The sequence below is a fragment of the Myotis nattereri genome, assembly GCF_964212035.1.
Source record: "Myotis nattereri genome assembly, chromosome: 11".
Taxonomy (NCBI): domain Eukaryota; kingdom Metazoa; phylum Chordata; class Mammalia; order Chiroptera; family Vespertilionidae; genus Myotis; species Myotis nattereri.
Window position 1 is genome coordinate 11454613 of NC_138086.1, and position 23653 is coordinate 11478265.

Consider the following 23653-nt stretch of genomic DNA (forward strand, 5'->3'; position numbering starts at 1 on the left):
TTGTTTTGAGGTACGTTCGCTGAGGTCGAGCCCTTCCAACTCTCCCATCTACACTCGTCTATCTGAAACAAGTATACAAGACGAGTGTGGATGGGAGAGTTGGAAGGGCTCGACCTCAGCAAACATACCTCAATCAGATTGAGGATGATTTTAGCAAAGGCCAGCTTAGGAGTACCCTAATTAAGTTAATAACAATGTACCTACCTATATAGTTTAAGATTGAAAAATTTGGCTCTCAAAAGAAATTTCAATCGTTGTACTGTTGATATTTGGCTCTGTTGACTAATGAGTTTGCCAACCACTGGTATAAGTCATTAGCTATCCCAAAGGAATAATTTGTGAGGGTTCTATAGTCAAGATCTTGCTGTGTGAGGATAATGTAAGTATGTTTGGGACCTTCTCAATTTATCAGTGGTTGGTCATTCAGTCTACCTAATAAGCATCTCACATTGCTCTAGTTCTCTGGGGACAGAAACACACACACACACACACACACACACACACACACCTCAGAAGAATAGGTCCCAATTATCAAAGACTAAGTTTTTCTAGATACGTGAAGTTCTTTAAAATCAGAAATCCTGGGGAATTTGCAACTTCATCACCTAGCACTCTGCCCTTATGCAATCATTCAGTGTCACCAAACATTGAGTGCCTCTCTGGGCCAGGCTCCGTGCTGGGTGCTGGAGGATTGAGGCACAGTGAGTGCTTAGAGGCTAGAGGTGCCCAGAGCCCTGAGGACCATTTCTCCACACGGCCTCTTTCTCTTTGCAGCATAACTATGGGGAAGGTCTTTCCCATTAGAGACAGATAAGTCTTTTTTTCTTCCTGATGTTACATAGGAAGATTCATAAAATGGTCTTTAATCCTAAATCAAACATATTTTAAATAGCTAAGAATGTAATTAGACTTATATAAGCCTTTCTCTTGTTCTTGACCACAGTATAGTTCCTCATTATCAGCCTCTGGTAAATGAAAGGGGACAGATTATCTGAGATCTTGCTTCACGTGTCCTTGAGGGTTACTGACGTTTGCAGGTATCTGGCTTTGGACAGTCCTCCATGGCTTGACAGATGGCCTTTCCCCAGCAAGGGACGAGGAGCCAGGAAGACTGAATACTGCTTCATAGAGTTCCCCAGATTACAGCTTCTCAGTAGAGCCAGATGCCCAGGAAAGCAGAACAGTGTACCTACCTGTAAAGTTGCCATGGCAACATCAAGGTACGGGGAAGAGTAGACAGAATGATTTATGAGGTTTTCTTGCCGTAGGAATGAGTCTAAAAATACACTTTCATGTCCTGTGTCTTTTTTCTCACAAGGCTAAATGCCACAGGATTTATCAAGGGGATTGTGATGCATAAAAGCTCATGACCTTATCAGAGCCCAAGGAGACCAGGGGGAAAGGCAAAGAGAGGGGAAGCAGAAGCAAGAAAATAGAAAAAGTGCCCATGGTGTGCTTTGCTTTCAGTTTTCTATTGTACTGATGCTATGCCCAGATGTAAAACAGCTTTTGTAAGGTTTTTTGAAACATACAAATGTTGTATATTTAAAATGTGCGTAGAAAAAATAAAGGTTATTCACTGGGGTAAAATGAAGATACTTGCTTTCCATATATTTTTTTAAAGTTTTCTTTCAGCTTCTGCTTTAGTATTACTGGATTTGCAAAGACAATTCCACATTAGCATGTGGAATAACATGTTATGGCAAGAGAGTTTGAAGGTGCATTTTATTTATGAAAGAAGCTCTTGGGGCAGATAGAGTTGGCACCCTTTCTGGGCGTACTGCAGTTAGCCAGAGTTTCAGATGCCACATTAATTTTTACTTTCATGAATTATACATGATTAGATACATTTTATACTGCTACGTAACAAATGAGTACACATATAGCAGCTTAAGACAATACATTTATTATCTCATGGTTTCTGTGGGTCAGGACTGCAGACACAGTTTAGCTGGGTCTTTTGACCTAGGTCTCAGCAGGCTGTAATCATGGTGTCAGCCAGGCTGTGATCTTACCTGCAGGCTCAACTGAGGGAGAATCTCTTTCCAAGTTCACTCAGGCCATTGGGAGCAATCATTGTGATAGAACTGAGGGCTTCAGTTTCACATCAGCTGTTGGCCAGAGGCCACCCTCAGCCCCTAGAGCAACAGTTCTCAACCTATGGGTCGCAAACCCTTGACGGTCGAACGACCCTTTCACAGGGGTCGCCTAAGACCATCCTGGATATCAGATATTTACATTACGACTCATAACAGTAGCAACATTACAGTTATGAAGTAGCAACGAAAATAATTTTATGGTTGGGTCACAACATGAGGAACTATATTTAAAGGGCCAGAAGGTTGAGAACCACTGCCCTAGAGGCTGCTTTTAGCCCATTGCTACATGGGCTTCTAATAATGGCCACCTGGCTTCATTGAACCAACAAGGAGAGCCTCTGCATGTCTGCCACCAAGATGGTATCTCACATATCTTTGTTAGAAGTAAGTTACATGTCCCACCCACACTCAAGGGGAGGGAGTTGCGTAAAGTATGAACACCAGAAGGCCATAGGGTGTTCTTAGGGGCATCTTAGGGTTTTGTCCATCACAGTGTCAAGTTCTATAATTTTAAAAGCTGTGCAATCTAGAAGTCTTTTCAAAATTAGCATGTGTGCAGACTAAACTATTAAATTTTCCATTTTCACTCTTTTCTTTCACCCTTTGGTAAGTGAGGAAGGGCAGAAATGAAGTTGCAACCTTAATGGGAGCTGACAGGAAAGAAGAGAAGTTTTGTAGGTTTGAAAGAACAGTGAGGTGAGAGAAGAGAATATCGCCTATTCTCACAGGGAAAAATGCCAATGTGGATTAAACTATTCCAGTATGCTCCCTAATCCTCTTTGGAGGACTGAGAAAATGTGATAGAAGCTTCCTGATAGACTAACATGTGTCTCAGTGTGCTTTCTGTAGACTTGGAACTTTCTGTGACTAAACCAGTCTCAATGTGCTTTCTGTAGACTTGGAACTTTCTGTGACTAAACCAGAAATGTTGCTTTGCATGAAATTAACAGTTTCCCAGTCCACCTGATGTCTCTGACTCAGGGCCTGGGATGTATTGTAGCCTTGATTATGTATTTGTCCATTGCAATGGAAGCATTTGTCCTAAGCTGTAAGGACACTTGATTGAAGGACAAGATTGCAGGTGCTGCCCCTATAGCCTGTGGCTGAATTGATTGTTCTCACAGCATCTAGTAAGGCAGAGATCAGAAATTTAGGAACATATGGTCCATTTTGGGATTTCAACAATTTCTTTGCCTTCTAAAATGGCTGCCTTCAAACTCACCCTCAAGTTTAATAACTCCTCCAGCGACTAGAATCCAGTTAAAAGGACCCATCTCTTAACTGACTCTTCATTTGTTTTGTAGGGCATCCATGTTTAGTACAAGGACAAATCACAATGCAGGTGATTTACTCCTTGGCCTGTTGTCCATAACATAGTGCTTGGCACATAAAAGGTGTTCAGTAAATGCTAGTATAGCTGCTATGACTACTACTACTACTACTACTACTACTACTATATTAACATTTTTAACGTTGACATTATTGTAGGTGTCCCCCTTTTCACCCTTTTGCTCCCCTCCATCCTCCCCACCTCCCCCTCCCTTGGCCTTCACCACACTATCCTTCCTGTCCATGGGGTATTCGTATATGTTCTTTAGCGAATCCCTTCACCTTCTTTATCCAGTCACCCCATCCTCATGCCCTTGGGCGCTGGCCCGTCTGTTCCATGAGTCCATGTTTCTGGTTCTATCAATACTTAATTTTGTTCATTAGAGTCCACATATTAGTGAGATCATATGGTATTTGTCTTTCCCTGACTGGCTTATTTTGCTCAGCATAATACTATCCAGGTCCATCCATGCTTTAGCAAAGGTAAAAGATCCTTCTTTTTACAGCCTAAATAAGCTTAGTTTCTTTAACCTTTCTTTTTAGGGATTTTCCCCCTAACTTTTGAAATGATTACTGATTTTTTAAAATAACTTTTTTTTGTTTTTTGTTTTTTGTTTCAAATGCCATATTTTAATGAAGCATTAAAAGGAACACAGGACAAAGCAGACCCATATTTTGGGTTGTTGTTGTAGATCTGCAGTTCTATCTAGTCAGTACCTCTAACTCTTTGATGTTCCCTTAACCTCTTCATTCCAGGGCTCTGTGTGAGGTGCACTATATCCACGGAGACCAACACACAGGGTTAAGCGCTCACTCTGTTTCACAGGTCTTTTCCAGGAATGGAACTTCTGAATAACTTATGCTCTGAAGAATGTGGAGGGAGGCTCTTATTGCCACGAGGGCCAGAAACGTGGCTGGCTCCTCACCGGCCCATTACCCGTGATTCCTGAGTAAGCCCTCTGGTGCTCTAGCTCCTGCTCACAGGAGTGATTCTTCACTTCCCACAGTCACCTGTTGTATTTTCTTATCTCCTCTCTCCTATGATTCATAGAAGTCACTTAATTTTTAATCCTTGTATCTATCCCTCCTACCAAGTTTCCTCTTAGGGCCATACTTAGTTCCTTCCCAATTACTCATTAATTAAAAGAGGAGACCTTGCCAAGTTAAAGTTCAGCAAATTCAGACGCTCTATGATGCAGCCCCAGAGGCTGCCCTTGGATAACTGGTGAGCTATTCTTTGAGCCAGTGACCTGTTAGGAGTGCCCGGCCGGATCAAATGAAAAGCCTTAATTTTTGTCTCTGGGTTGAAATAGCACATTAGGAGAATTTTATAAATTTATTTTTCACAAAGCTAGATTAATCTTTACCAGTTTGTTCTTGAATTTGCTTTGTCTAGTCTCAGCAAGTATAGAGGTTACACTGACATGCCTGTATATTTCAGGAAAATCCAGTTTATGTTTCAAAGCACATGCCCCAATTTTTAGGTTATGGTCCACTTTTTAGGTACATTATCAGGCCTCATGTTTTCAAAAGTAATTGCTAGTGACCCTGCTGAAACTAGTCAAGATACCCCTTGGTTTTCAGGCAGTTTGGCCTGTAATGTACAGCTTTATTGTAATGGGGAAGTCTTTAACTAGATCCTTCCCTCTTTCAGGGTGGCTTCCTGCCTTTCCACCCTGGGGCAGCACGCACCAATGATAAGATCACAGTGGACTTATTTTTAAAGGTCAGAAGTAAAAATAAGTACAGTATGAAAAACATTCATTATTTATATCTTCTTTTCCTTTGCCAATGATAGGCTACTGTTTTTCCTTTGCTCTTTTATTCCTTAATAGGCGCTCATCAGTATCCCCATGTGTGCCCTATCATGCCATGAGCCTGAGCTTTGAGGGCAGGGCGACTGGTTTTTAGGTCTTTGTCACGCTTCAGCTGTGACATAGTGGGGTTGATGTGACAATTAATTTTCTAATAAGTGAAAGTGCTCTTGTTATAAACATTAAATACAGTGGAGCCTTAACTTACGAGTGTCCCGACTAACGAGTGTTTTGAGATACCAGATGTCTCTTGGCTGATTTTTTGCATTGAGTTGATAGAGCAATTTGAGTTAACAAGCTCCTTAACGAGCTCGGTCTCGGAATGAATTAAACTCTTAAGTCAAGGCCCCACTGTAATAGGTAGATAGATTGATGTGGTAAGTATTAAGCATTGATGTGCCAAATGCCAGGCCTTAATGATTTTAGCCAGAATATCTAGTATGACTATAAGATTAGTAGGGTCTTAAATGAGAACCTTCCACTCTCTAAATGTTTCTGTTCCTGCTTTTCTTTTTATTTGTATCTCTGTTTCTTTGAATGCCCACCATTATCTCTCCCAACTGTAGTCAGCTTTCTGTAACCAGATATAATAGAGAAATATGTCCTAATTATTAATTACTGTTGCTCTTCAATCTTAATGAAATAAAACCAAATGAGTGAAATGTTTATTTTTCTCTCTTTAAAAAACTCAAATAATTTGTTCATTTATCAAGGAATTAAAAATATGTTTTTATTGATTTTAGAGAGAGAGGAAGAGAGAGAGAGAGAAATATCGATTTGGTTGCCCCCTGCATGCACCCCTACTGGGGATCAAACCCACACCTGCTTATGTGCCCTGGTTATGAACTGGTAACCCATTAGTGCATGGGACGATGCTCAACCAACTGAGCCACACTGGCCAGGGTTATCAGTTAATTCTTGATGATTAATGGATCAGCAAGCCAATGATTTTCAGTAGAAAACCTTTCCCCTCCTTCCTTTATGCTCTGTTTCTGGGGAGTTTGATAATATGGCTACTAAAGCACTTCTAATTCAGGCTAACCTTTCTCTGTCTTTTAGAAGTGTGGATTTTATTGAATTCTATGCTTAGGTTGTCCTTAGAGACTTACTAAAAAGTATATAGTACAGGTATGAGTGTTCATAACCGTAGAGTAACAGATGAATACTTTGTTCTGGAGACGTTTTTGAAATCATGGGAAATGTGGGATCAATAATAATGTAAGGGGAATTTTGAGAATGTTAGGCACCTCGTAATCAGACTGGCAGTTACCAGGTCTAGGTTTGTAACTAGGGTTGTTTGGTGTGTTTTTTTTTTGTTTGTTTGTTTTTTCCTTTTTAGAAATCTGCTTCCTTCCACAGACTGCTGTGTGGGAAATGACAAATCACTATGTTTTTGTTTTTACAGTGGCCAAGCAAAGCCACCTCAGCTGTACCTCCTCTTGTCTTGTAGCTCTAGGCTGATCTCTCCTTCTGTGCCTTTCTCTCTCTCTCAGAAAGTGTTTACATAGTCAAGTCATGACTACTGACCCAACACATTGTGTTAGTCCAGACTCTTGTGATTACAAATGACAGACTACAAGTCAATTTCATTTTCAGAATGGGTACAGAGGTAGGAGGGTTTATTGAGAGGATTCCCCTAGCCAGGAAGGAGGGAATCAGTGTATTTTCCCACATCTGCTTCTTTGCAAAGGGTTCAGAGCTCAGGCTTCTTCCCTCCTCAACTGGCAGAGCTGCTTAGAAAGGCTGTGCTGTTTGCTCAGCACCTTTAAAGCAGGCCCCTTCATTTGGTCACACTGTCCTTCCATCCCTCCTCCTGCCCTCTTTGGTCTGGTTAAGGTCTACTTATTCTCCTAGTCCTGTTCTCAGACCCCCAGCCTTTTTATGTGTTTTCATAAAATTCTATGCACAGGAACTATGTATACATTCATCAGACTTTATGGTAATTGCTTGTTTATTTGTCTGTTTCGCAAGTGGTCTTCTAGAGTGTGGGAACTGTATCAGATTCATGGTTCCATTCTTTTTTTTTTTTTTTAAGTATATTTTTATTGATTTCAGAAAGGAAGGAGAGGGAGAGAGAGGTAGAAACATCAATGATGAGAATCACTGATGGGCTGCCTCCTGCACCATCCCCACTGGGGATCGAGCCTGCAACCCGGGCTTGTGCCCTGACCAGGAATCGAACCATGACTTCCTGATTCATAGGTTGATGCTCAACCCATTGAGTCATGCCGGCCAGACTCATGTTTCCATTCTTTGTCCATGGTCTCATTCATAAACAGAAAGCTTGTGGCATGAGCCTGTGATCTCTGTTCATGGTGATGTGGTAACTGCTTTTTTGGGCTGAGGTCAGGACAAATGCCAAGCCTTTTCCCCTAAAGACATAAAAATCCTACTTCTAATATCCTTCATTCTAAAACCGGAGTGGATATGGTCCCCTTCTGTTATAGGCACCTCTCGCCGACACCCGAGAGCTGTTCCCGGACAGGACAGCCCCCTGAGTCAGTGGGAGGGGCTGTCCCCAACCTTGATCCTTGTCTTCTGATATAAATGAGTTTATAGGAGAGACCTTGACTGCGTTGTGAAAAGCCAATTTATTAAACCAATTAAAGCATCACCTTTATTGAAACAGCAAAGCAAGCCTGTACATCTGGCTTATGAAGCACAGAAGGGCTCTCAGCTAATCTGAAGAGCAAGTTGGGTGGTGGTCTGAGGTGTTATATACCCTCCTGTCTATAGGTCTCAAAATTCCTTGCTGACTATTTTGGTACAGATTCATTCTCAAGGTCCCCCCGACCCCTTTTTTACTTTGTTGTGGCCTCCCCAGAATTCATGAGAAGAACCTGGCTACTTTATCTTGCCAAGCCTTGAGACTGCTGGCTTCCCTGCTTAGAGAATAAAACTGCCTTTTTCTCCTTTCCCCTTCCCCCCTCCCTTTCTTCATTCTCTCATTAGGGAGGGTTTTTTTTTTTTTTAAACCATTTGCTGTGTCTTTGCTGGGGAAGATATTGGCTTGTTAGTTACAAGCTGGCTGCCTACACTGCTTGGCCTTGTTTTAACTTCCTATCTCAGTTGCTCTATTCCTACTACCCTGGAATCCTGTAACAGTTCCACAAACAAATTCAGTAAACAATATGAATGTGTGTGTAAAAAGCCTTTTAGGTCAATTGTTGTTTTGGTGATAGTCAAAGGTTGGTGAAATATCTAATCTAATAAAAGACAAACATGCAAATTGACCATACCTTCACTATGCCTTAAGCCACGCCCACCAGCCAATCAGAGTGACTATATGCAAATTAACCCAACCAAGATGGCGGCCAGCAACCAAGGAACTGAAGTGAGCAGGAGGCTTGGTTGCTCCAGTGATGGAGGAAGCCAAGCTTCTCGGCTGGCTCTGAGCTCCACTCAGAGCAACAAAGTTTCAATTATAGAAGGTAAATAAACCCCAGATACCTGCTTTCAGCCAGCCGTGGCCATGGAGCTGGAGAGAGCAGGAGCCGACTCTGAGCTCCACTGAAGGCAACAAAGTTTCAATTATAGAAGGTAAATAAATCCCAGAATAAAAAAAGAAAAAGAAAAAAAGGAGAGGCTGGGAGCTTCTGTCACCGGGGGGCTTGGCCAGCCTGAAAACGGCCCTTAGTCCCTCACCCAGACTGGCCAGGCACCCCAGTGGGGACCCCCACACTGAAGGGTGTGTGACCAGCTGCAAACAGCCATCAGCCCCTCACCCAGGCTGGCCAGGCACCCCAGTGGGGACCTCCATCCTGAAGGGGGTGTGACCAGCCTGAAAATACCCATCATCCCCTCACCCAGGCTGGCCAGGCACCCCAGTGGGACCCCCACCCTGATCTGAGATACCCTTCATGGCAAACCAGCCAGCCCCCACCTGTGCACTAGGCCTCTATCCTATATAATAAAAGGGTAATATGCAAACTGACCTTAACAGCAGAAAGACTGGGAATGCATGGTCACTATGACACACACTGAGCACCAGGGGGCAGACACTCAATGCAGGAGCTGCCCCCTGGTGGTCAGTGCACTCCCACAGGGGGAGCTCTGCTCAGCCACAAGCCAGGCTGATGGCTGCCAGTACAGCAGCGCCTCCTCAGCAGCGCTAAGGATGTCTGACTGCCAGCTTAGGCCTGATCCCCCGGAGAGTGGGCCTAAGCCAGCAGGTGGACATCCCCCGAGGGGTCCCAGACTGCAAGAGGGCACAGGCCAGGCTGAGGGACCCCCTAGAGTGCACAAATTTTTGTGCACCGGGCCTCTAGTCTAGTTATAAATGATACTAAATAAAATATATTTATAAACTATATAGCTAACCTTTCTTTTTATTTATCCATTTATTTAATTCATCAATTACAGTTGACAGTAAATATTATTTTATGTCAGTTTCAAGTATACAGAATAGTGATTAAATTATTATATAATTTATGAAGTTATCTCCTTAACAATTCAAGTACCCACCTGGCACCATACATAGTTATTACAATAATATTGACTACATTCCCTATGCTGTACTTTACATCCCTGTGACCATTTTGTAACTACCAATTTGTAATTCTAATTCCTTTACCTTTTGGACCCAATCTTCCAACCCTTCTCCCGTTTGGTAACCATCAGTTTGTTCCTGTATCTATGAGTCTGTTTTTATTTTATGTGTTATTTTGTTTTTTAAATTTCACATTTAAGTGAAATCATATGCTATTTGCCTTTTTTTAAAATTAAATCTTTATTGTTCAGATTATTACATTTGTTCCTCTTTTTTCCCCCCCATAACTCCCCTCCTCCCAGTTCCCGCCCCACCCTCCGCCCTCACTCCCCACCCACTGTCCTCATCCATAGGTGCACGATTTTTGTCCAGTCTCTTCCCGCATCTCCCACACCCCTTTCCCCCCCAAGAATAGTCAGTCCATCCCCTTTCTATGTCCCTGATTCTATTATAATCACCAGTTCATTCTGTTCATCAGATTATTTATTCACTTGATTCTTAGATTCACTTGTTGATAGATGCATATTTGTTGTTCATAATTTGTATCTTTACCTTTGTCTTCCTCTTCCTCTTCTTAAAGGATACCTTTCAGCATTTCATATAATACTGGTTTGGTGGTGATGAACTCCTTTAGCTTTTCCTTATCTGTGAAGCTCTTTATCTGACCTTCAATTCTGAATGAAAGCTTTGCTGGATAAAGTAATCTTAGTTGTAGGTTCTTGGTATTCATCACTTTGAATATTTCTTGCCACTCCCTTCTGGCCTGTAAAGTTTCTGTTGAGAAATCAGCTGACAGTCGTATGGGTATTCCCTTGTAGGTAACTGAGTTTCTTTCTCTTGCTGTTTTTAAGATTCTCTCTTTATCTTTTGCTCTTGGCATTTTAATTATGATGTGTCTTGGTGTGGTCCTCTTTGGATTCCTTTTGTTTGGGGTTCTCCGCGCTTCTTGGACCTGTAAGTCCATTTCTTTCACCAGGTGGGGGAAGTTTTCTGTCATTATTTCTTCAAAAAGGTTTTCAATATCTTGCTCTCTCTCATCTTCTGGCACCCCTATAATTCTGATGTTGGTACGCTTGAAGCTGTCTCAGAGCCTCCTTACACTATCCTCGCATTTTTGGATTCTTTTTTCATTCTGCCCCTCCGGTTGGGTGTTTTTTGCTTCCTCGCATTTCAAATCTTTGACTTGATTCTTGCGCTCCTCTGGTCTGCTGTCGGGGGTCTGTATGATATTCGTTATTTCAGTCCGTGTATGCTTAATTTCTAGTTGGTTCCCCAACATAACATCGAGGGTCTCATTAGTTTTCTTGTAGATCTCATTAAGTTTATCGGCGGCTTCTAAACAGTTCTTGAGAGACCTTAAAAGTGTGGTTCTGAACTCTATATCTTCCATTGACAATTTTGTCCTGTTTCTTTGTCTTCCGCATTTTGTTCTGCTTTCTTGGTGCACCCCCTAGTGGTCTTTGTGCGCAGTCTTGTAGTTAAACCTTGATTGTTGTAGCTAATACCAGGGAGTGTTTGACCTCCAGGCCAAGTGGCTGTGAGAATCAGCTGTGTCTGCAGTGAGAGAACTTCTGTCCTCTAGGGAGGTGCTAATCTAGCCTTTGCCTGAGGCTATCTGGCAAATGCCTCTGTGCAGGGCTTGGGCGGGGCGGGGCGCACAGGATCAACAGGGTGGGCCGGAGAGAGCAGTTATGGCGGCTCTCAGTCCTGTCCCCAGGGGCTCTGCCTCTCTGAGTCCCAGCGACCGCTGCAAACCTCGGAGAGAAAGCTGCACTCGCTCTGACCGAAGCCAGACAGTCCCGCTTCTCCCGTTTGAGTCTGGGTCCCTAAAGACTCGCCTGGATCTGGAGCTCAGAGTCTGCGACTCCCTCCCGATTGAAAACGCCAACCGCGCCCTCCGCCGCCAGCCCGCTCCGCGCACTCCGCACCTCAGAATTTGACTTCAGCACTGCGCCTCCTCTGAGTGTCCGTATGCGTTTCTCTTTCCTCCTAGTTGTAGGACTTCCACTCAGCCAGCGTTCCTGTGGTTCTGGGTGATGTCCGTTCCGTCTTTTAGTTTCACTTTTGAAGTAGTTGTTCAAGGCAGCAAACTCTGGCGTTAACCTATGCCGCCATCTTGGTTCTCTCCTGAGTCTTAAATCTATTTGCCTTTTTTGTACTGACTTATTTCACTTGGCATAATATCTTCTAGGTCCATCCATGTCATTGCAACTGGTAAGATTCCATTTTTTTTTTATGACCAAGTAATATTCCACTACATATGTATGTACCACATCTTCTTTATCCACTTGTCTATTGATGGGGACTTGGGCTGCTTCTGTATTTTGGCTATTATAAATGATGCTGTAGTGAGCATAGGGGCTGTACATAACTTTTCAAATTAGTGTTTTAGATTTTTTTGGATATATACCAACATGTGGACTTACTGGGTCATATGGAAGTTGTATTTTGAAGTTTTGAGGAACCTCCATATTGTTTTCCACAATAGCTGTAACAATCTGCATTCCCACCAACAGTGCATGAGGGTTCCCTTTTCTCCACCTCAATGTCAACACTTGTTTGTTGACTTATTAACTTTAGCTTTTCTGACAAGCTTGAGGTGATATCTCATTATGGTTTTAATTTGCATTTTTTTCTGACTGTTAGTGACTTTGAGGATCTTTTCATACGTCTGTTGCTCATCTGTATGTCCTCTTTGGACAAGTGTCTATTCAAGTCCTCTACCCATTTTTTTAATTGGATTGTTTGGTTTTTTTTGGTGTTGAGTTATAGTATAAGTTCTTTATAAAGTTTGGATATTAACCCCTTATCAGGTGTATCATTAACCAATATCTTTTCCATCCACTGGTTGTGTTTCGTTTTGTTGATGGTTTCCTTTGCTGTGCAAAAATTTTTTGGTTTGATTTAGTCTCATTTGTTTATTTTTATTTTTGTATCCCTTGCCCGAAGAGAAATATCAGAAGAAAATATTACTAAGAGAAATGCCAGAGAGTTTTTTACCTGTGTTTTCTTCTAGGATTTTAATGGTTTCAAGTCTTACAGTGAAATCTTTAATTCATTTTTAGTTTATTGTTGTGTGTGGTTTAAGAAGGTGGTCTAGTCATATTTTTTTGCATGTATCTGTCCAAATCCAATTTCCAATGCCATTTATTGAATAGACTATCTTTACTCTATTGTATGTGCTTGTCTTTGTAAGTGAACCTTTCTTAATGGGTAACCAGGTCAACTGTATAGGTGATGTGAACAGAGTGCCAGGAGCTAGTCAGGAAAGTATAGCTGTTGAATATAGTTATTTTTTATTTGTTTTAAGGCTGACATACTGCTTTGTTGGTTCATCAAAGACTCAGGTGTGTGGGTCTCACGAACCATACAGGACATCTTCGCTATTTGACTGATAGTTATAACCAGCTTAGATGAGACTTTTCAGTGGTGATGAATCCAAGAAAACCATTCACAACAATAAAAAAGGTGCTCTTTTTCCTTGTATGGAGCTTTTTTCTTTCAGGATTTATAATTTGACACCTGGTATACTGAGCTTGTGTAGTGCCGAACCATTTTGTTGGGGCTTTGTTATAGTTCTAAGAATTCTTATCACCAGAAAAAAATGATTTCAACAGAAAGAAAAATGAAGCAGTTGGTTTACTGGCATACTCATGCATTCTTTGTTCTTCTCCATCTCTTTCTCTTTTCAGTGAGCATGTTTTTGAATACGTTAACGCCGAAGTTCTACGTGGCCCTGACAGGCACTTCCTCATTAATATCGGGGCTTATTTTGGTAAGTGATGGAATCTTTCCTATTTAAAAACATGCTGATTATGTGTGTGTGTGTGTGTGTGTGTGTATGGTGTCCCAAAAATGTATACACACACTTTGAATAATTATAAAGGCAGTGTTTATTAAAATACATTTCATTTTCAAAATTGAGCTGTCAGCTGTTAAAGTGTGTTTATATTTTTTTGGGACACTCTGCATATGTTAGTATGTATACAGAGGGAAAATCTAGAAGAATATACACCAGCAGCTTAGTGATTATCTTGCATGTATGTATATGTTGTGTGGGGCCATTTATAGAGGCCTATCACTACTTAGGTTACATATTGGTAAAATATATTTTTTTAACTTTTTTAAAAAAATTGGTTTCAGGGAGGAAGGGAGAAGGAGAGAGAGATAGAAACATCAGTGATGAGAGGGAATCATTGATTGGCTGCCACCTGCATGCGCCCCCTCTAGGAATTGAGCCCGCAACCCCAGCATGTGCCCTTGACTGGAATCAAACCCGGGACCCTTCAGTCCACAGGCCAACACTCTATCCACTGAGCCAAATCAGCCAGGGCCATATTTGTAAAATATTTTTTAAAACTTTAAGCAATCAGTCGGGCTGGTGTGGTTGAGTGTCTACCTAGGAACCAGGAGGTCATGATTTGATCCCTGGTCCGGGCACATGCCTGGGATGTGGGGGTATGCAGGAGGCAGCCAATCAATGGTTATCTCTCACCATTGATGTTTCTATCTCTCTCTACCTCTCCTTTCCTCTCTCTCTCTCTCTCTCTCTATCTATCTATCTATCTATATATATAAATTTATACAATCATGTATTACTTTTGTTGAAAGTGAAAACCAAAATATAAATAAAAGAGAAAATAAAGGAAAACAATTTTGCATCAAATTCTAGGGTCTAAGACACTACAAAATAAATGTGATTCAGTTTAAGTAAAATGTTTTCATTACCCCTTTCAAAATAAATTATTGGACATAAGCAAAATCAGTAGAAATCAAGCTCTGTATCTTTAAATTTATTGACATGGGTATGGTAAATCTAAGCTTTTCCCCTCTGATCTCCTTTTCTCTCAAAATTTACATATATTTCCCTGTTGTTTCCCTTTAAATAATTCCAAATAAGCAGAAACAATATGATAATTATCTCTGTGGTTCTATTACAGTGGTTCTCAACCTTGGCTGCACATTAGAATCACCTGGGAATCTTTTTAAAATCCTGATTTCTGGGCCTCATCCTCTGGAAATTCTGTTTCTTTGTTACTAATGTTGTGGCTCCACCCCATAACAAAGAAACAGAATTTCTGGAGTGTGAGGCCAAGGTTGAGAACCACTGTTCTATTACATTAAGTTCTAAAAGAGTTACAGGTGAGATAAATTATAACATCTGAAGTCATTTTCTTTAAGTACCTTAAATAGGGTCATCTAACCTCAGTGGAATCAGTCCATATACTCAAATGATCTTTAAGGAGAAAGTGGATTTATACATTTTTTCTCTATATAGGTAACCCTGTGATTACTTTTTATTATAGAAACAGGGACAAGAAAGTTATCAGAGTTTGTGTTGAGAAAAGCTGTAGAAAAACACACGTTTTGAGGGGGAAGGACACAAAGATGTGGAGCAAGTGCGTAAGTGAACCTGATGAACAGAGGGTTTCAGAAGCTTGAGCTGTTAAGGAGCAGAGTAAAAAGGTGGGGCTGTGTGTGCAGGGCAGAAGCCTGCAAACAGGTGAGGGGAATGGTGGTAGTGTGGGGAGTATCCTTTCTTCTGGTCAGACATATTCAGGTTAATCTTGCTCTGCTGTATCACATGGGCTGCTGGACTCAAGGGAAGAGATGTTTAAAATTGATACTATTGCACCAGGAATGGAAAGAACATCAGCAAGGGGCACTCCAAGATGGTATGTAAGTGGACTCCAAATAAAAAGCCCAGTGTTGGCTGCAGAGACCAAGCCAAGGTGAGGGGAAGTATATTAAAGTTCCTTCTAAAAGTGGGTTGAAATGAGGTGTATGAAATAATTTATACCATATTGCCCCTTAAGTGCACACCCAACTGTATCTGAATTCTTTCTTGTTCTAAATAAAGACCTCATAGGGAGTTGGGCATCAGCTGTAAGAGATTTGCCCATGCTCATGTTTTTGGTCCGTAGTGAAGCCAGATCTAGAACTTCTGTCTTTAGGTTCCCACCTTAATATGCTGAAATGGACTGAAGAAACTTCAAACTTAGAAAATGCTTTCACATGCTTGATAAGTTATTACTAAGTATATGCTGAAAACATGGCAATCTTTTAGCACATGTATTTTTTTTGGGGGGGGTTAGGTATTACAAATCTCCATCTAATAATTATTTACATTAAAAATAATATTTTAGTATTTTCCTAAAACATCTTCAAAATCTTTTTTCATTAAACAAATAGAAAAAAAGGGTGAACATTATTGCATACAATTTGCATAGCAATATCATACTGAAACCAGTAATCCACTCTGGTGTGGAAAGGTCAGGTTGTGCATTCCTCTCAGGAGTGTTCACTTAAGAACATTACCTGCTTAGGTGGTGCTTACTTTGTGCCAGGCAGAGATGTAAACGCTGTACGTGCTAACTCATTATTCTTCACAACAGTACAGTTAGGTAGTTGCTAGTGTTGTTTCCATTTCACTTATGCGTAAACGGGTGGTAGAACAGGCAAGTAAGTAACCTGCCTCAGGTCACACAGCTGGCGAAGGGTGAAGAGGTATTTCCACCCGGGCAGTCATGCTTTCGCACTCATTTCACTGCCTGCTGGTTAACTTCTCGGTTGTTGTGTTAGCTTGCTGCACAGATGGTGGGTGTGGATTTTATTCTAGCAGTATATTGTTATGGGAGCATTAGGCTTTAATTACAAGAGTGTGGGTTGCTTTCACTTTGAAAAGCTAGACCCCAAACAGTCATTTTTCCTTCTAACTCAGGGATGGTGAAGTCCCACCAGCTTGCTTTTCTTGTCCTCCACATGAAGGATTTCCCTACCAGTGGTCGGCAAACTGCGGCTCAGCAAACCGCAGCTCGCGAGCCACATGAGGCTCTTTGGCCCCGTCAGTGTGGCTCTGCCACAAAATACCGGCTCTTCCACAAAATACTGACTTCTATGCATGGGCCACGAAGTTTCAGTCGTACTGTACATGCTTGCCTGCACGTGGTATTTTGTGGAAGAGTCACACTCAAGGGGCCAAAGATCCGCATGTGGCTCGTGAGCCGCTGTTTGCCGAGCATGGCTAGACCATGGCCATTGCAGATCAGGCTGGTGAGGCTTTCTCCCTGCCTGTGGGCTGCAGCTGCTGAAACCTGATGACCACTGCCGTGCTGCCTTATGGGATATTTGCATGGCAGCATTCTCAGAGGATATGCCTGTCTGATGTCGAACTTTGAGCCAAGGAAAACCTCTAATGTGTGAAGATTTTGAAAGACCTTTCTCAAAAATGTTTAGTTTGTAACTACAATGTGGGAATAGTTGTTGATAGTTTTAGGCTCCTGCTTTAGGTTGTTGACACTGGTGTTGTCCAGCCTTCGGGGATTCATCTTTGCTAACCCTGGAAAGGAACCTAGGGTAGAGGTTTCTAACTCTTTTCTGCCAAGTGCATTTCTTGGAGAAGCAGCATTGAGGTAAAGCAGTGGTTCTCAACCTTCTGGCCCTTTAAATACATTTCCTCATGTTATGACCCAACCATAAAATTATTTTCGTTGCTACTTCATAACTGTAATGTTGCTACTGTCATGAATCGTAATGTAAATATCTGATATGCAGGATGGTCTTAGGCGACCCCTGTGAAAGGGTCGTTCAACCGCCAAAGGGGTCACGACCCACAGATTGAGAACCACTGAGGTAAAGGATCAGGTGCTTTGAAAAGAGCTGCTTAGTGGTTTGGTTTGTTTCCTGGCACCAGAGAGACGATTATCTAACTACTCTCCCCTGAGCAATGTTCGGAGAGTCAAGCAGTGAACATTCAAAGCACAGGGCTGCCCCTGGGGAAATCGGTTGTTTGGGGACCTCAGGATTCCTTTGCTGTAGACTGAAATTATCATGTAATGTGATGTCTTAGGAGAACAGAGGTAAGAAAACAAACAAAAAACCCTGGTGTTTTTCTTGTGAAGAAAAAGTCAATTAACTGAACAAATATACATAGAAATAAAATGTGTTTGCCAAACGCTGTTCTCTTTTAAACTAATGTGCCAGCAATGAGTTTGTTATTCTGCCTACTTCTCACTCTTCCCTTTTGGTTCCGAAGGACTAGGCATCCAGAAAGCTTATGACTTGCCCAGGTCACCTTGCCAGGTAAGGGTGAGTGAGGACTAGGATTTAAATCTCCACTGCTTGGCCACGGCATCCTTCTCCTTTCACGACGTGTTGACTGGAAGGTGGATAGAAGCAGTGTCTAGCAGTTGATGTTTTCATGTTAACAGACTCACAGAAATGGGTCAGGTAGATAAGAAAGGGGAGAGGGGGAGAGAAGAAAAGAAGAAAAAGGGAGGGAGATGCAACCTTCTCAGGGGGAGACACTTTTATCTTTTTTTCCGATTGGCCATGTGTTGGGTCAGATTTGGCCAGTCTAGAACATAGACCAACATCTCCCATGATTTAAAAAGTATATATTTTTTTGTGTGTCATCATTTATTATTTTTGTTCCCTCTATAATGGAAGCTTCACAAAGGCTGGGACCATATCTGTGTTTTTGTATACCACTTTTTGTATATGTTTGAGTAAACACTTAGGGATATTTGTTGCTTGCACAGAGATCCAGTGAGTGAAGGAATTAACCAACTGCATTAGAATTATCTGGGAGCTTATTTAAAATGATGGGTTCTGAATACCACCCAAGACCAAGTATGTGAGTTGGCAGGGCTTGGGGCACATGGCACAGGCTGGCTTCTCCTAACTGTCCGTGGCTCTATAACTTCATCCCGGGAGAGTGACCCTTCCTTCTAAGCCACAATCAGTAATGCTACAGTGGAAAGTCTCATCCTGTGGACATACAGACACTGAGGTGGGATGGATCATTGACTACTGACCTTGAAGAAAACCTCAGGTCTCTGTCCTCTCTTTTCTTAAAGGCAGTAGGTGGCCAGGGTAGGGCATGGAAGGGCATGAATACCAGCTCTTCACACAGCCCCCATAACTGATAGGGAAACAAGTGACCGAGGAGGGATGAGACCAAGGAAGCAGGAGGTCAAGACTTCTTTGTATCTCTTCAGTATTCCTAAACAAAACATACAGAAACTAAGAGTAAAAAAAAATGTCTGCCATACGGAATTGGGAGGGACTTTTAAAGGGTAGGTGAGTAAGGAGAAAGGCATATACTTGAAAATTCTAACAGGAAAGTAAAAATGTTATGGATCTTACCATAAACCACCTGTAACAACTGCCTTAGTTTATCTCATTTAAGCCCAGGATATTCCCTCTTGCCCCAAACACTGTTCACCCCCAAGTATATTTCTAAAGACTTGGAGCAGGTGTCAATTTGGCATTTTTTTTCTGTAGAAGTATACTGCTAGAAAGTTTCTTTTTTTTTAAATAAATTTTATTGATTTTTTACAGAAAGGAAGGGAGAGGGATTGAGAGTTAGAAACATCGACGAGAGAGAGACATCGATCAGCTGCCTCCTGCACACCCCCTACTGGGGATGTACCCGCAACCAAGGTACATGTCCTTGACTGGAATCAAACCTGGGACCTTTCAGTCCACAGGCCGACGCTCTATCCACTGAGCCAAACCGGTTAGGGCTAGAAAGTTTCATATTTCCTCTTTAATCTCCATATCACTGTATCTGTCCTCTTGCTATCATCATCTACTTTAATCCACAGGAAGCACTCAGTCAATCTCAGACTGTGACATCTTTGTATTTCCCATGGACTTAATGGAATTGGAGTGGAATTACTAACGTGCTGCTATATGGAACCTTGGAGTATTTTTTAATGTGAGATGTGTATACGGAAGTCCCTCATTCATGGAGAGAAGTGTTTTATATATAGAACATGCAATTCAAGAAGAGGAGGTCTTATTGGCTATGGTGGGGTCTCTCTTTTCCGTGGCTAGCACGGAAAGAGAGTGATCCGGTTCTTTGAGTAGGGGGGCTGGGGATTGAGAAATGAAATAGAGACAAGACACAAAAATGGAAGGAAAAGGCTGGGTCCGGGTGGGACCGCCGTCCTCTTCTGAGGGAGAGACAGGGACCCAGCACCGAAGCAGGGTGTTTATTTTATTCCCCAAATACCAGGAGGTTTCACCAAAACTAAAGATAAAGGAGCTTGGGTGGGCCCGAGTTGTATTCATTCCCGGTGCTAGACTGGATTTACATATCAAAACCTCCTCCCCGACACCTGGGCAAAGATGAAAGTCAATGCTGAGAACACTTCTGCCTCTTTGGTAAAATGTGTATCCAAGACGGGGCTCTGCCTGTCGCCTCAGGTTCAGCTGACAATTATTAAGGAAAAGTGCCCATGTGCCTTCCCAGGGGCCCTCTACAATTGGCTAGGAAGAATCTAGGCCTCTTCAGGAAATATTCAGCTTTTAGGTCTGCAAGAAAGATGAAAGGGCCTTGTCTGTTACCTTGTGTCAGATTTTTGTTCCTTCCCTGGGGTGGAAGAGGAGACAAGTTGGCACCTTAGGCCAGCTGCCAATCTAGATCTCCACCCTAAGCCCCAACCCCAGTGCTCCTTAGTCATCCTCTGCTTCTGTCAGTTAGTAAAGGAGGAGGTCACAAGGCACGGGGAACTGAGACCTAGACAGATGGGTCTTTGTTTTAAATGTGATCCAGGTCCTGAGTATAGCTTATGGCCCTTCTGTTCTACAAGGTATAGATTCAAACCATTTTTCCTTCCTCACATTTCCAATTCCATCTCCACTTCTCTTATTCTCAGAACATACACCTTGTCTGCATCTCTGTGGAGATCAGTTTCACCCACTTGTTATCCCTTTGTTGCCTTCTTATATATGTAAAATAGCTCATATCACAAAATAGAATGGATCCCTCTACTCATTCATCCTTCCCCATTCTTCCTGTCTTAGATCAAGAAATGGTAGGTTACCTTTTCAAGGAAGGGTGGGTGTGCTTCCTGGGCTTTGGCATCTTGCCTCATGGCTGGTTGAACTTTTTTGCATCTTCAGTTTCTCTTTCCACTAGATTCTTTCCTCTTCCATAAATATGTGTAGGCCCCTCTTTTTTAAAAATAACAAACAAAATTAATATAAACCCTTTCATTGGTCCCGTGTTTATTTAAATTATATACCATTAAGTCACCAGACCAGTCCTTATCATCCATCTATTCAACCTTCTAATCACCTATTCATCCATCTAGTCTTCCAGTCATCCAGCCATCCATCCATTCATCCAGCATTAACTGAGTGCTTACTGTGAGTTTATTTTACACATTAAATAATCAAGCCCCAGAGAATCAAAAGAATCAACCAAGGTCACACAGCTCAGGTGTCATGAAGTGTGTTAGGGTTTTTAACCTTTCAGCTAGATGGTATGTTCACTGTTGCTTTCTAAACTTTTAACCCAGTTATGCTGTATAATCCTTGGGGTGGAACATGAGTAGGAAACACATACTAGAGAGATTATGTTTTTAAGACTATTATTGTAAATGTTTCCCTCCACGTCCCGCGTGGTTCAGGGTTCAGGATCTGGAAGAGGAGCCGCACACAAATGAAAGAGAAAAGACAAGAGATAATTTGGGAATATTGGGAGGCCAGGCGGCTAAGTCCAACTCAAGAGGAAGGACTTCCACCGGTGCTCAGGCCACACCAACCATTTTATAGTCAGAGGTAAACAAGGTAGTGGTTACCATAGTTACACTATTCTTGTGAGTTTCACTTGTTTTGACCATAGTTACACTTCCTGCACTTCCCTCAGCCCATTAGCTTCCCAGATAAGATCTAGGGAGTGTTATAAGGTCAAGCCTAATTATGCTAACCGGACTGTGCCCTCTAAGCTGGGACTTGTTTGTGACTTTGCCAACAGGTCAGTCCGAGGCTTAACCCTATATCGGCTCCCCACAGACTATGAAATGTGTTAATTTATATTTTAATTTTATGGTTATTTTTCAGATTAAAAACTGTTTTGTTGTACTGTGGCAAGCCCAGTTAGCTATTAGCATGTCCCAAAACTAATTTTTAAATTTAAATTTGCTTATGAGAGCTATGTAGGTTATGCACCGCGGAGAAGAATTCAAAGTGACAGCAAACATTTGCATGTTAGGTAACACCATCTGCCCATTTGGATTAGTGTGGCTCTTCTAAAATACTGTGAGACGCTGGCCCAAAGCCTGTCATGTTTCAGGATAAAAGGCAGCTTGTTATGCTAAGATCCCAAATTAGAAGACTTGGTTTGAAGTTGAAGAAGGCTTTAAGTCCTTTCCTTCTTTCTTGAAGAAGTTGTTCATTCAATATACATTGGAGCCTGTGTTCTAGGTTGGTGGGCGCATTAGTATAAAGAAAGACAGTAATGGGTAAGAAGCCGTCTACTGCTGAGAAAAGGCTCTCCTCTTCTCCCCCAAACAGCTGCAGAAATAACCCAGTCTTCACTGAGGTCCATTATTCCTACTTTAGAAATACTGTATAGAAGGTCTGTCTCCGATTATAATATAAATATCCTATTCATAAGAGTCACTTACACCTTAGGGTGAGTTATCAGGTCCAATTTGATTGGCTACTTCTAGGTTGGTTTTGATAGCTAAGAAACTTAGGAGAGACAGTAGAGTGGGAGGACACATGGAAGTGAATATTTGAAAAGGGATAGGCTACATCTGTCTGTTTAAATGATCAAGAGAGTTAAGAAAAATAGTATCTTATTATAGGGCCCTGGTAAGATTAGTGGCACGGAGCTGGGGCTTTAGACTAAGCAACTACTACTTAAGTAGCTGGGTGACTTCGGTCAGGTAACTACACCTTCCCGTACAGACCTCATTCCTCATCTCTAAATGGAGACTGCACATAGTGCTTTAAAGCCCCTTTTAGTAATGACATTCTCTGATTCTGCTGGATAAACTGAGATATCTGAAGCATCCCGAGGTGTTTTTTGTGATGGGAATAGGCCATGTGAGGAGCAACCTGTGAGAGGCATTGTGGGTCTGTGGCATGGACTGGGAGTGCAGGGCCACATCTGTACTCTGTAACAGCTCATGCCTGGTGTGGAGCATTTAGTGCCATATGACTGAATGAATGAACTAAGGCCTGGCAGGTGCCCAAGAAGCAGAATATAGGAAACAGAGCAAAGAAAGCTCCCCCATCACAGATGATTGAGAGCCACCCGCAGTTCTGTGGTCAGGGTTTTGAGTCCTTTGGAGTCTTTCTTCTTTTCTAAAGGCAACATCACGGATCTCTTCAGGGCTTTGTTGGATGGTCAGGACTGAATGATGAGCAATACCCCTTTTCACAAGATTTCCAGGGTTTTCAGCCAACAGCGTAGTAACAGGACAAGATACTGTACTCTCGCGAATTGTAGACTGGCAAAAGGGGGTGTGTCCTAGCAGTGTGTGAGGGGTGTATGTTACCAATACACTAATTGATAGCTTTGCTGTTACTTTTGAGAACCACTTAAGCAGCAGGCACTGAACTAGGCCTTTTACATGGAGGTTGAGATTAGGTGTTTTACATGGTTGTGGAAATTGAGGACCTTTAATAATAAATATATTTTTATTGATTTTAGAGAGGGAGAGAGAGATAGAAACATCAGTGATGAGAGAGAATCGTTGATCAGCTGCCTCCTGCATGCCCCCTACTGGGGGTCGAGCCCGCAGCCCAGGCATGGGCCCTTGACGGGAATCAACCCAGGACCCTTCAGTCCGTAGGCTGATGCTCTATCCACTGAGCCAAACCAGCCAGGACTAATAAATATATTCTTAATATTAAGTATGATTTGTAATAAATATGATTTCCACTAAATAAACTTATATTTAAATAGATTAAATAATTCACCTGAGATTATAAACTCTCTTCTGGATTTGTGGTTTATAAATTTACCATTCTTAAACTTTCTTGTTTCTTTAAGCATGATCTCTTATTCCTAGCATTCCAAATATTATAGACTAGTCCTTTTTTCTTCTTAGCTTTCATGTCATATTTTTCCATCTGAACAGTGAAATTACTTAAACTTGATCTCTTAATACATGGAAATT

The 23653-nt window shown here is 41.9% G+C and overlaps 1 protein-coding gene across 4 annotated transcripts in view; it reads left to right on the forward strand.

The window, feature by feature from the left end:
* ST7 (suppression of tumorigenicity 7) overlaps positions 1–23653 on the forward strand; it is a 308904-nt gene that overhangs the window by 126137 nt on the left and 159114 nt on the right. For all 4 annotated transcript variants that reach the window (XM_081102061.1, XM_081102062.1, XM_081102063.1 and 1 more), the window contains exon 2: positions 13424–13506. In XM_081102061.1, coding sequence (XP_080958187.1) covers positions 13424–13506 — 83 coding nt within the window. The remainder of the gene's footprint in view (positions 1–13423; positions 13507–23653) is intronic.